Source organism: Folsomia candida, unplaced genomic scaffold (genome assembly GCF_002217175.1).
Source record: "Folsomia candida strain VU population unplaced genomic scaffold, ASM221717v1 Fcan01_Sc008, whole genome shotgun sequence".
NCBI lineage: Eukaryota > Metazoa > Arthropoda > Collembola > Entomobryomorpha > Isotomidae > Folsomia > Folsomia candida.
In genome coordinates, this window is record NW_019091200.1 from 4,084,110 (window position 1) to 4,097,692 (window position 13,583).

The 13,583-nt window shown below is 35.2% G+C and overlaps 2 protein-coding genes across 2 annotated transcripts; both read left to right on the forward strand.

The window, feature by feature from the left end:
- Positions 1-1,554: 1,554 nt before the first annotated feature.
- Positions 1,555-4,861, forward strand: LOC118436349. The gene is made up of 8 exons (XM_035854185.1): positions 1,555-2,625; positions 2,806-2,832; positions 2,917-3,056; positions 3,201-3,242; positions 3,324-3,572; positions 3,881-4,031; positions 4,288-4,476; positions 4,539-4,861. Exons 1-8 carry the CDS (start codon positions 2,314-2,316, stop codon positions 4,626-4,628), a joined length of 1,200 nt encoding a protein of 399 aa, XP_035710078.1. The 5' UTR covers positions 1,555-2,313; the 3' UTR covers positions 4,629-4,861.
- A 1,269-nt stretch (positions 4,862-6,130) lies between these two features.
- On the forward strand, positions 6,131-8,104 carry LOC118436498. The gene is made up of 3 exons (XM_035854709.1): positions 6,131-6,425; positions 6,516-6,622; positions 6,696-8,104. The coding sequence occupies exons 1-3, from the start codon at positions 6,313-6,315 to the stop codon at positions 7,187-7,189; spliced, it is 714 nt and encodes a 237-aa protein (XP_035710602.1). The 5' UTR covers positions 6,131-6,312; the 3' UTR covers positions 7,190-8,104.
- The last annotated feature ends 5,479 nt before the right edge of the window (positions 8,105-13,583 follow it).

Sequence of the window (13,583 nt, forward strand, 5' to 3'; positions counted from 1 at the left end):
GAAAAGATTTAGACCAGTGTGGGTTATATGAGTGGGTGGGGTATTATGCACCAAAATTTCAAAATTGTGATAGAAAGCTGAAATTTGACATGTAGCGTGATAATGGCTTATACAGAATGGAAGTAATGGAAGAATGTAATGGAAGAATATGAAGTGAAATTGGAAAATTTTTCAACCGAGAGGGTGACCCATACCGATTTTCAGAAATTGCCGTAAGAATCCAAATTTCGGCACGGTGATACTTAATGACTTCTCATTGTAGCATGAAATTTTATCGTAAATTAACGTAAAACAATTTAAACCTACAGGGCAGACTTGATATAGCCCAAGGCAGGCCAAGTTATGGATATTCTTCTAATTAGTATCAATTAGCAGCATATGTAGCAAATTTCAACTTGATACGACGCTTCTAAAAATCCGTATGGATCACCCAATAGGTCGTCCAGATGAAAATTGTTCGTATTTTAATTCATATTGTTCCATTAGGATCCATTACCAACTACACGAACTATCTCTACAAATTTTCGGCTTGATTTAATGAATTTCAAAAATTGGCATGGGTTACCCCATTGGGTCACTCCAGATAAAAATTTGTCAAATTTCAATTCATATTCTTCAATTTGGACCAATAAGTAACTTCCATGCCAAATTTCAGCTTTATATGACGATTTTAAAAAATAGGTATGGGTCGCCCCAGAGGGTCTGTCCAGATGAAAATGTGTCTAATTTCAATTCATACTCTTCCGTTAGTAGCCATTAGCCACCCCCAAACCAAATTTCAGCTTGATGGGGTAAGTTTTAAAAATCGGTATGGGCCACCCCCTAGGATTCCTCCAGATGAAATTTTTGAAATTTTACTTTCAATTCTTTCATTAGAAACCATTGTCAACCTCTGTACCAAATTTCAGCTTTCTACGACAATTTTGAAATTTTGGTGCACAATACCCCACGCACTCCAATGACCCCCACCGGTCAACCACTTGACCGATCATGCCCATCTCCGAACTCAACCTTACTTTTTGCCCGAAGAAGAAGTATGCAAAATTTTAAGTCAGTAGCTTTTGTTTAAAGAGAGTTATCGTGCCTACAGACGGACAGACGGACGGACAGACAGACATCTTGACAAGTCTATAAGGCCATCTTAAAAGGCCTAAAACTGTCATATATACATTTGTTTTGCTCAAATTTTCTCATCAGTCATTTCGTAATCCAATTTTATACTTCACGCGGATGTTTGTAACCCGTAAAATTCGTACAGAAACTTATTACAACAACTTGCAAACTTAATACACTTTGAACATGCTTACAAAATCCAATCAACTTACAAATCTATTATAAAAACTTAAGAACAAGCACGCTTTAATTAGTAAAAAGTGTCTAAAATCGTTTTACCAACTTTACAAACACCCGAGTGAGTAGGCGTAAAGAAAATTAATAAAATTACTGCATCTTCAGAACCCTGGGTCCCCAAGCAGCGTAATAATGGAAATGCATAACCCAACCAACCAGCCAAACTGTATAACCTTATTTGATTTCTGCATCTGCCCACGCATTAGAAAATGCATTTCATCTCAATTTCTCAATAATGCAATGCCTGTTCTTCAACTTGAGAAACGATCTCTCTCTCCAACTTCAAATCAAGTCTCAGTTTACTTTTACTCACCGGTGAATGCATGCCATTGCTTACCTTACATATAATTTTGTACGTGTGTAGTACTTTGTTTATTTAGTAAAGTCAAGAAAAGGGTGGGCTTCACATGTCAACTTAACTCGTGTACAGGTTCATTTTATGGGTTCAGATACATGTGTATATATTCACATGAAAATTTTCATGCTTGAATTTTTCATGAACAAAATCGTGGGTTGGATTTTTTATTTAAACGTGATTTTTTATAGAACAGCTCAGAAGATTTTTTTAGAACAGGTAAATTTTCTTGATAGCAAAATCCTAGTTTTATGTACAGTATCTTTTCATATGTATTTAGTTGTATTTCATATGTTTTTAATAAATTGGTAAAATCCAGTTAAAATAGACATATTTTTTTTACAAAATCATATTTTTGTGCCTACATCTGTGCGGTTTGCAGAAACAAAATGTATTTATAAAGAAAATCCATACCTATATATAATGGAAATGCAAAAAATGCATTTATTACAATGCTAGCGTGCCTAAGATACCATTGTTAACAAAATTGTTAAATCAAACAAAATAAGCAAAGTTAATAAAAAAGATACCGGAAGTAAACCAATTAAAAAAAACATTTGTGTTTTGCTACAATTTCTTTTTTGCATTAAACCAATTCGAAAATAATAATGCCTCGTCGTAAAGAGAAAGATTCCAAGATTCGTGCGACTTGGGTGGATGGGGCTGCCTCGTCGTACCGTAGTTTATTGCAACATGCCCCACCACTCCCCCCAGAACCACCTCAACTGGACGGTGAAGTCCTGCCGGGTGTGCCCCTCTTTTCACCGGTCCTTCGCCCAGGTCATTATGACCACATCGCGTCCTCACTCGTCCCACAGAGCGCGGAGAAGGACACCATTCCCCGACACGCGCTGGAAAAGAGCTCCTCTTCCTTTCTTAATGACATCGAAACCCCACCGTCAACTCCGTCGGAAGAAGAGGTGAGAATTTTTGGGAATTTTCGATGTCGAGATTTTGTTTTGAAATTAATTTTGGAAAGAAATTTTTCATTTCTGGGAAATACTCACTAATATGGAAGAATTTTGAACAATTCAAATTTTATTGACGTTAGAGTATTTCAAATTTTATAATTTTAACACGTGCTCTATTTTCTCCTTCAGGCTGGAACGCTGGGAATCCATATTTTGGTTGGTGTCACAAAATGCTATCCTTTACCATTTATACCACAAAACTGGTCACTTCAATTTATGCCACTCATTATCTGCTAATAGTGCATCGGTAAAAAGAAGCATCACGTCGACGGAAGACTGCGCCATAGAAGGCTGGCAAAAATCTTTGCAAATAAAATGCTAGTGTTGGTCATTTGGATGAATATTCCTTGTCTCGTGCTCCAGTTGATGTACGCATTTTAGTAAGTTGGTCCAAAATTCATCAAGCTACGCAAAAATTTAATACAAAATTAGTCAAACAAGCCGAAATCTAACTTTCCACACTTTCTCCGTCATTATGTCAATTCCTTTGCAAATTTAATGCCTATTTTTTGACAAAATTTCAGCCACAAATTACGAATCGCGATCCTGCTCGACTACACTGCCAGGTAATTTTATTCATTCTTCATTTTACAGAGAAAATACATATTGAATTATTGTCAAAATTTGTATACAATTTAAATTATTAGCGGCATCGTGTTCCTCTCGTTGATAGTGTTTTCCCTGATTTTGAACTATTTTACCGGCCTGGCCCGCAACACTCCGTACCACTTTTTCCTCATCCTGGTCAAGTCGGTCGTGTGGGGCTGGAACTACCTCCTCGCCGGCGCCCTCGTCGAATACCTCTACATCCAGAAAAAGATTAGCGACCACTTCGATTCGGAGCATGAACACACTGGAGAAACACCGGAACAGGAAGAACGTGTCAAGAGCCAATTGTACGTATGTTGGAAACTTGTGGATTTTCAAGCAAAAATTTGTAAAAAAAATGGTTTTTGATATATTGGAAAACTGGGCACGAAATGTTGCGACTGTGACGTTGCGACGCCAATTTTCCTTGTGGAGGGACTTAACCAAGTTGATATAATACAGATGGAAAAGTTGAAACTGAAAATTCCCGAAATTTTGAAGAATTTGAGTTCTATTATTTGCCATTATTTGCCACTTTTACGCAATTTATTCTAACAATTAATACATTTCTTTGGTTTGGTAAAGATTGATTGATTAAATGTTTTTGTTTCGCCAGATATCACGAATTCGTCACGAAAGAATTTTTTGATGATGATGGCGAAGAACATGACGAGGAACTCAAGGCCCAAAATATGTTCTTCATGTTTGGCATTGCGTATTTTATCTGTCTCATGATTTCTATCCGGATTTTAGGAAGGTTTGCGAAGGTGAATATTTGCATATGTACAAGTATACATTAATCACACTATGTAACAATTTACTCGGATATTTGCAACCCTCCCGTAAAACTTGCACACTTGAAATTTCCACAAATTTCCAAAGGAAATTCAGGCCACGAATGTATTGTAAATTTGGGAAAATCGTCTCCTCTTTATTTTGCGAAAAAACTTGCAAATTTACTGGATATTATAAGATAAGACTTTAGGCGATAAGCACTGGATAATCATTTGTTAATAACGACAGCTCAACTACTTCGGTCCCATCGTCCCCTTTATCACGTACACGACAACCTTCCTCATCATTCTGGTCGCAACGATAGCGATTTTGGCGACTGGTCGCGTGTTTGGCGAAGGTGAGGGCGAAGATGAAAATAAGCTGTGGATGGTGATTCAAGCGACATGCGGACCTTTGATAGGCTGCGTTATGGCGGAGGTGAGAAAAAAAGATGCATATTTTTACACAAGTTTCTAATTATTGCCAATTTTTGCACATAGTTATTCACCATCTATTTGCAAGCATTACTGGGAGGAAAGTTATGTCCATTGAAGAGGGAGGAATATCTGTATGCGGCGGCGCATTATTAAATTTTGAAGTGATTTTATTGTGACAGAATTTTGCAGAAATTAGGTAAATAGGATAAGAAATAAAATGTAATTTCAAACAGTTTATTGTCTTCTCTATTTGTAAACTTATGCAACAAAAAATTTGAATCTTGCAAACTAATTATCTATTATTGGATTATTTTTTGGTTTACCATCGGTGAGGTGAAGCAAGTAAATAAGTTTGCAAAAGAAATAAACGCATTTCGCTAAAATCAGACGCACCTTGAAATCTAACCAATAATTTAAATAAATATAGCAATTCTCAAATCATATTCGTACTTTAAATGCCTAAATAAAGTAGTTAATTTAGTCATCATTCTCAAGGAAATAATTTTCACAGGATGCAATTTGTCTAAAAATGTAATTAATTTTATTTTGCAAATTTTTGCGCTACTGACAAATTCATTAAATGCAAATAGAGAAGGTTGTGCACATATACAGATATTCCCAGTATCTGCACATTTAACAAAACTCACATGGTTTTGGTGACGCATTTTTACAGAAATTATAATCAATCGCGACTTTTCTACATAAAATTGCAAATTGCTCTTTCCATCGAGAGTGACGCACATGAAAATAAAGAAATGATTCTGTTGTGTTTGCCAAGTAAAAAAAAACTTGTAATTCTTGTCTCGAGTGAGTGAGTGATGGGACACTAAATTCGATAAGGTTCACCTTTATCTTCTCCTTTTACTGTGAGACCGGGCATAAAAAATGTGACCGCTTTTTTGACAATTTCTTCAGATGCCGCCCTTTTGTGACCCGTATAAGTAATCCATGATAAATTATCTAACTAATGATAGTACGCCTTGACCCCTGTGCCCCCTTAAAATCGAGCACATGATGCTCTTTGCATGGTCCCAAAATCTGTGTGATAAGCATCTCACCCAAAACAAATCAAGACCACACGACTTTTTACTACAGATTTATTTTTAGAAGATTTTCTCTCAAGCTTTGTCTTTTTGCATAGATTTCGGATCGGGTTTCTTATAGAGTTGTAAATAGTGTATATTCGTAGTAGTTATCTTTCGGGGTTGGGCTGATATGTTGATATGCGTTGGACAACTCGGGTAAAAATTATTGGAGGAAAAAATGCTAAATGTTTGTAAACGTTAAACGTAGTAGTGTTTCGTTCAGTCAGGATCAAGTGTGCAAAAGTGGGATGTATTGCAAAATTTTGGCAATAACCAACTGGATTTTGCGCATCTGTATGTACAACTTGTGGATAAGTTAGGTTTTGCATATTTTATGAAATGGGGTGCACTGTTGGTCAATTGAATGTTGAACGATCTTAAATATTTCGAAAAATTCTGAAAAAAATTGCATGAAATCCATAATTTTGCCCATTTCATGCATTTCTTTGCAACCCTTGCTAACACCGTTATAGGAGCAGTTTAACCAGTCAGTAGTAATAGTTTATCTCCTCTTTTCGACATCTTCTTCCTGCGTCACCGATGGCAATGGCAGCAGCAATGAAAATGTAATGGATTGTGGGATACGATGCGAAATCCGTAATATTATTCGCGTGGCGTGGGTTAGCCTCTGATCTGACGAGTTCGAGCTTGAATAATAATTTGAAGGTTTTACGATAACAATTTTGTACACGCAGAAAAATGAAGAATTTTATTAGTAAATCGAATAATTAAGTTCCCTGAAAGTTTCTGAAATGGTGAAAGCCGCCACAATGGCTGGAAATCGGGGAGGTCTTCACAAAAATAAGGAAGTTGACGTTGACGAAGTCGATGTCGGCGGAGATTATGGGATGCCTTTGTCCTCCAAGTAAGGAATTCTTAAATTAGGAAATTTTGAAAGGAAATTTTTCAGAAACTTTGACATATTTTTGAACTCGTACTTTTCATGTGTTTGTAGAGAAGTGATCATTCCACTAGTTGGTATCGTCCTGTTGGCCCTGATTGGGTTGCTGATTTGTTGTTGTAAAGCGTTTTGTGGGAGAAAATCTGGACGAGATGCAGATTGTGAGCACAATGTTTCCCAAAATTTTTAATTATGTACATTTTTGAAAATTTTACGAAATTTTGATTTAATTAGTGGAGCTGCAACTTGGCCGAAAAAGCAGAGCGTCATTCCGTCGAAAAAGTGAATCGTTTAAGAGTTCGTCCAGTGGGGGTGTGGGTAATGATGATGGGGTCAGAAGGTCATCATCCTACAGGGCAGGAGGTCAGGGGTCAAACAGGTTGGAGCTGGAAAATCACCACAAAGATCATCATCAACCATCTCCTCGTTCGAAACGACAGAAATCCAGTTCATTTTCGAAAACCGTGCAAAAAAATAGTCATTCCAATTCACTAAATATTAATCGAAGCAATTCGAATCCAGTAAATTCCAAGATTTTAATCTCTCTGAGCAAACCTCACCATTCTTCTGAGACAGAAGATCACGTCGTACCGGATCTTGACAATGTGGGTCAAGAGGACGATTTAAGAAATCAGAGCAGAAATTTTACGTTCTTAGTAGAAAAGAAGAAAAATATGACAAAGTCGTCCAGAGAGGATGTTGGAACAGAAACAGAAACGATCGATTAAAAATATTATGCATGATTTTAACTTATTTTTATGGTAAATTTTGAAATGCGAATTTGTTAAATTTTAATCAAACGATATGAGTATTTGTATAATAAGTCTTTTATAAATTTTGGAAAATTAGATTTTCAAACTGGTGAATGATCACGTCTTGCTCAAAATATTCAAGCCGAGATTAATCTGGGAAGAAAGTTTTATAGCCATAATTTTCAGCTTATCATAATTAATGGTTACTTAACGCAATCAAATAATCTACCACCACCACCACCGAAAACACTCCATAAAATAATCACCCTGATGATAATGATGCCAAAAAACTAAAATATAAGTTTTGTCCACCTCTAATTGTAAATATTTGTTTTTTTTTATAAAAAACTAAGAATATATTGTAATTTTTACATGAAACCCTTTTGATAAATAATTATTTGTAATAAAAGGTTAATATTGAAATTGGGGCGGTTTTGAAGTTTCCAGCTAATGTAAATATGCATGTTGAGGATGACGGCTGGAGATTTCCAGTAATGGTTTTATATTTGATAAATATAGATAAATTGGATTTAAGAGTAATTCAGTGATTCATATTTTTATGCGACTCATGAGCATTTTGAGAAATTCTGCGTTTTTGTACACAAATTTCATTTAAATCTTAATTTCCCTTCTTCTTTCCTCCCATTTGTTTTCAACCGAATTAAAATCTAATTCATTTATAATATACGTTAATCATTGGAAATTTTTACCTCCGACTTTTTGCTGTTACAGTCAGCAAAATCTCAAATTTTATGAATTTGTCCGTATCCTTTGAATGAAATCACCTTCATTACCAATAGACTGACTCAATTGGTCAAAATTCGTAAAGAAATTCTCCAGTGATGGCCAAACCTAAAATTTTATAATAAAAGCTCTTTACTTTTATACACGTCGAAACCTTGTGTGATCAACATCATTGATTTAACATGGCTTGCAAGGATTCCCATCCCCATAATAATTCTGCCATACTTGGTTTGTTGGTCACCCCATAACCTCCAAACTACATAAAATGGATCGAACAATAATACGGAATAAATGCATACATAAATCCTAATTCTTCTTCTCCCCACAAAACTGGGGTACGGGTGCGTGTAGTAAAAGCAAAAGTGTAAGCTGCAAGCTTTGCAAATGTGTAAAATCCATGTTTGGGACTGTACATGAAAAATGTGGCGGATTTTTGCGAATTTGACCCTTCACCCACTTACCCACGTTGACATAGGACGCCTTAAGGTGCCATTGTATACGGGTTTAGAATTCGAATTTTTGTGATTCAATTTTCCCTTCTTCCATGCATTAAAATGACGACTTTGAAACCTAATTAAAGGAAAATCTAAATTATAACCTCATAACTTTGTAAACCTCAGAATTTTCGATTTTTATATGCGATAAAATCTTCATTTTTATAAAACGCACGGGGATGAACATGTTTCGAAATTTAATATGAACATGAAAATGTTTTGTCAAACAAGTAAAAATTTAATATGTTTCAAAATTTAGTTTTCCATTTAAACACATTAAAGGGAAAGTTAAGACACAAAAATTCAAATCCTAACCCTCATACAATGCCACCTTAATGTCTCATAAGTCTCCCCAAATCGACCAAATTCCTCGTGCAGGGTCCCTATTAGAAGGGATAAAATGCACGATGGAATAATAACCGGCACAAATTGTCTCCGTCGGAGAGAGGGGAAAATGAAATGAAAGTGCGTCGCAATATTATTTTCCATCCATGATCACAGTTTGGTTTACTATTGAGCAGAAGAAGTGAATAGAAATGGAAAAGCGGCGACCCTTCTGCATTTTAATCAGATTGATTTGTAAGGATCCTACGCGACCCCTTTTTCATCCAGCTACCGGAATATGCGAAGGGAGGGAACCAGCATCGACGACGACGACGACCTAGTTTAGTGATGCCTTACAAAATATGCTGGTAACAAAATTGTCACCGAACAGAATGATCATGAACTACATGTTTATGAAATTCTTTTACCGCTTTGGTAACGATTTTCTACTTGATGATATGTACAACATATGATTTTCGTAGACAATTGGATAAGAAATCGTTTACGAGTAGTAGAGCCTAGTTTAGTCCCGATTTTTAGTTCTATGTATCTAAAAATAATTTTACAGCAATGTGTATGTATGTATGTGTTTAGTTAAAAATATTTTGAAATTTTTGGCTGGAAAAGTTGGAAAATTTAATGGAATTTGAGCGCTTAGATACCATATTGTGGCCTAATCCTCAAGAAACCTGAGGAAAGTTTAATTTATCAAATCTCCGAATTTATTGGAATGTAAATCGTACAATTTGTTAATAAATATATTAATTCATTGTAGTTGATCTACTAGTCTAGAGTAGTCGTTGTCGTATAATTATATAAAGGTGCAAATTTTTGTGCTAAAATTAATTAAATTGAAAAATAAAGTATTCTACTGAGATTGCTGCTACATAATAAGAATTAACAGTGTAATTTCTCTCATTCATTTCTGACTTCATTGCTTCTTATGCTAATCCAACTATCCAAGATTTTCAGGTTGTGTTGGAAAGTTGTAAATATGGATCAAATCAGTAAAATAAAAATCCAGCGGATAGAATGAACGTGTAAGAAGACTTGACATGACATGACACACGGCTAGAAATTCACTTTTACTCGGTGTAGATACATACATACAGATGTGATGTACAACATAGAGTGCCGCTGTACATGTATGTATCGTTTCCCGAATAAAATATACACTCCAAAACCTACCCCACTGTTATAGAGTAAGGCTCGATTGCTAAAAAGTGGTAGGGTTTCGTTATTTGAAATACTTTTAGCTACGAATGTAACAAAATCGAGAAAGGAAAAATGTTACGCCGCACTTTCTCCAACTCGTGGACTAAATTGGGAATGTTCTACGCCGATGTTAATGTATGAATAATTTAATTTAATTTGTTAAACTAAACTTTAGGTAAACATTCTCCGATCAGAAATCACGACGAATTTGTAAAGTTCATTATCTACTTTTCTAGTAATAACAAATTATTCACACTGAATAAAGAGGAACCTATATTTGTAAATCTATTTAATTTGTAACTTGTGAGTTAAGTACAAAATTTAAAAACTATGAAATAAATGTAGAAATCATGCAAGTAAATATAATTTCAATTGTTTTTTAGACAAAATAAAAATACAGAATTCAATATTCCGTATTACTTATTTATATTCATGCATAGCTGAAAATTACAAATCATATTTGTAATTTTTGAAAAGTTATTCACAAGTAAGCGACTATAGAAGAGTTAAGACACCTCAAAACTTTAAAATTTGATATTTGAATTATTATTAAAAAAACTGACGTCCAAGTCGTTCAAAAACCACAATTGCATAAAACTTAATTTCCTGTATATCGTGGAAACCCTGCACAAATAAATTGGTCCCCCTTCAATCTCTCTTTTATTCCTGGATGGATGGAGTGTCTGTCTCCTCGATTTAGTCTACCCACCGACCCGACAAGTCCATACATCCAGGCAGGAGAGTAGAGTGAGTAGCATGATATTTGTGCCGCTGGGGAATTTTATCGTGATTCATTCACGTACTTTCCCATCGAGAAAATGAAAATACACAACAAGCAAGTGGTTGCTCACCACCCTTCCTTCTTTCCCCGGGTGTTTTGTTCCCGGGTACTAGGGTGGATTTCGGGATGACTCACCGAAAGGAAAAAGTCGGGTAGGGGGACCAGACCAACCCCACCAAAACAAAGCGAAATGTAATGTTGGGCAAATATGGGAGTAAGTACGTGGCGAAAGTAGCTGACTGCTGTAGAATGCCCGGGTATTTCCCGTGATTCGGATATATTTACAAGTTTTGGAATGTAATTCGGTACAGTTGATGACAAGAATGGGAAATTGTTGGGACTGGAAAGGTTAAATTTTTGGAGAATTTACAAAATCAAAATTTTACTAAACGTTTTTATTTTGGATGAAAATCATAGATGGAAATAATCCGATTATGAATTCTTCGTTAGATAATTATTTGGCATTTTTGTATGTCGTTGAAATAAATTGAATAATAAATGATAATACGTAAAAAGAATTTATGCAATTATTGAAATGATGTTTGCTGTGTTTTGACTCTCTAAATGCCGTTAACGATTTTTAAAAGTGTATTTCTAATTTTGAAAGTTCATTTAAGATTGGAAGTCGAGACTGGTTAATTTGAAATTTTTTACCACTTGAATATCGTATTTCACCGAAAAAGTTTGAGCATTGATAGTTATAGAAGTTACCAGATTGCTGAATTTATGTGGAAAATTTCTGAAATTTCGTTGTATCATGTAAAATTTATGAAAATTAATTTTGGGTAAATTTTTACTTCTAAATCGACCACGGTATCCTGTAACTAATGACATGACATTCTCTACCAGACTATAAGATCATTTTTATATTTCTTAAAAAATTTTAAGTATCCGATTCATTAGAGGCCTGTTTTCAGAAGCAGCAGAAGAAGGTGCCTTATTTCACTTGTTTATTGTCCTGGAGAGTGAATATTGGCCTTGAGTTGGTTGGTGGCTGGCGAGCCCTTAAAGTTCACTTTGCTTTGGAGATCTCATCTTTACAGGCTTTTTTTCCAAGAGGACCTGAACAAATACGGAGAGGAAAATGAAATAGGAAATGTGAAGGAAGAGCAAAGTGAGGCAGGCATCCAACTTGTTTACGGATGGTGTTGGTAATATCGTGTGAGAAATATAACGAGAATAAGTGCATTTCACTCTTTAAAATGTGGTAATAAAATTTTATGATCAGTTTGCTACCAAATTGGTAATAACTATTTATGTACTTGTGATCATCAAATTAGTAAAACGAGAGCATTACCAAATTGGTAAGACTAATTGATCCCACCGTCTTAGAGAGTTATCATTCACCAGTAAAATATTACCAAATTGGTAAAAACAAAACAATTGCTAACAAAGCACATGAAAATTTAGAACAAAGTATTACCAAATTTATACCAATCTTGTATTTTTTGGTAAAATATTACCAAATCCATGGTCGTTACACAATTCCTCGGTACAAATCTATTCCAAAATTTTTAAGCGTGCAAATCTGAAAATCTCATCTTCATCCTGGAAAACCTGACCTGTTACAAAGTCCAAGATTGCCAGCTACCACATCCAAACGGACCATATTTCTTCCCTGAAGGTTCAATTTCAAGGGTTCCTACTATTCTTTCTTTATTTGCCTCCTTCTGTTTTCCTCTCCGTCTTCTTATATGAAATGCAACGCGGTGCCACGCTACTTTTGTGACTGGACTGGATTATTGGGCAGGAGGCACCGATGAAGATTTCATGACATGAAATAGCGTGCTTTTCAGCGGCGTGGTCTGGTCGGTTATTGAGAATTCTTACAGATTTCCCTCCTTTCAGGGAGCCATTCTTTCTTCGAAAAATGCACTGGTTGAAGAGAACAACAAGAGTTCAAGGTCTCGAGATTTCCATCATTTCCTGGAATTATGAACGTGAAGAGGAAACGAGAATACGAGGAATCTTATAGTTAATGATGGGTCTGTCGGATCAAGAAAAGATCAAACCGTGCTAAAATAATGATAAAACAGTGATTGACACGTGCAGACTTTTATTCACTGCTAAAATTCAATTAAAACTCAAATTCCAATAACTTTACACACATTTTTCACATTGATTTAGCAAGAATTTTATTAACTTATGCATTTCATAATCAAGAAACAAGTTTGTAATCAAACCTTACAAAAAATTGAGACATACATATGAGTCATAAAAATTAAACAGAATTTATTGCAAACTGTAATAGAGCCAGCCAACCATGCAAAAACGAAAACAGTCATTTCCGGGGAGTCAAGATTTTCAGTTCTTTTAATCCTGCAAAAAAATTCATGGAATCCAGTTCATCATTGTCAATCATACTTAAAATTCACGTACATAAATAGTTTAGTCAACCCGACAAATAAATATTGATACAAAAAAACGTAAAAAACCGTAATTGTCTAAAAAATCAGGGTGAAATGACATCATATTTTGAATCCAGTCCATGTTCATCTCGTTCCCTGAATTGAAATGAAATGCGTCGTTCGTTCGTTCGCTAGAAGTGAAATTGGATCACTTTCTTCCTTTGTTCCACACACCATGAATCGCACCAGAGAACACAGAATGTTGTTATGCTCGTTATCTGCTAAACTAACGGTTTTGTTATTTTATGAAGTGAGTGAAGTGAATGAGTCATTTTATTCCGTGTCATGTTCCCTACTTCGTACTTACTTTTGTCTGTTTGTGAATGTAAGTAATCTGGCGTAATCGTGTCTTTGATATTGGAAACGAAGTAGGTATGCAAGCTAATTATTTTATTTATGTTTAG

Excerpts from the sequence above, each read along its gene's own strand:
- LOC118436349 (XM_035854185.1), top strand. The coding sequence starts at position 2,314 with ATGCCTCGTCGTAAAGAGAAAGATTCCAAGATTCGTGCGACTTGGGTG. Across the intron at positions 2,626-2,805 it reads CAACTCCGTCGGAAGAAGAG|GCTGGAACGCTGGGAATCCA; the intron begins GTGAGAATTTTT and ends TTTCTCCTTCAG. Across the intron at positions 2,833-2,916 it reads CGCTGGGAATCCATATTTTG|TGCATCGGTAAAAAGAAGCA; the intron begins GTTGGTGTCACA and ends ATCTGCTAATAG.
- LOC118436498 (XM_035854709.1), top strand. The coding sequence starts at position 6,313 with ATGGTGAAAGCCGCCACAATGGCTGGAAATCGGGGAGGTCTTCACAAA. Across the intron at positions 6,426-6,515 it reads GGGATGCCTTTGTCCTCCAA|AGAAGTGATCATTCCACTAG; the intron begins GTAAGGAATTCT and ends ATGTGTTTGTAG. Across the intron at positions 6,623-6,695 it reads ATCTGGACGAGATGCAGATT|TGGAGCTGCAACTTGGCCGA; the intron begins GTGAGCACAATG and ends TGATTTAATTAG.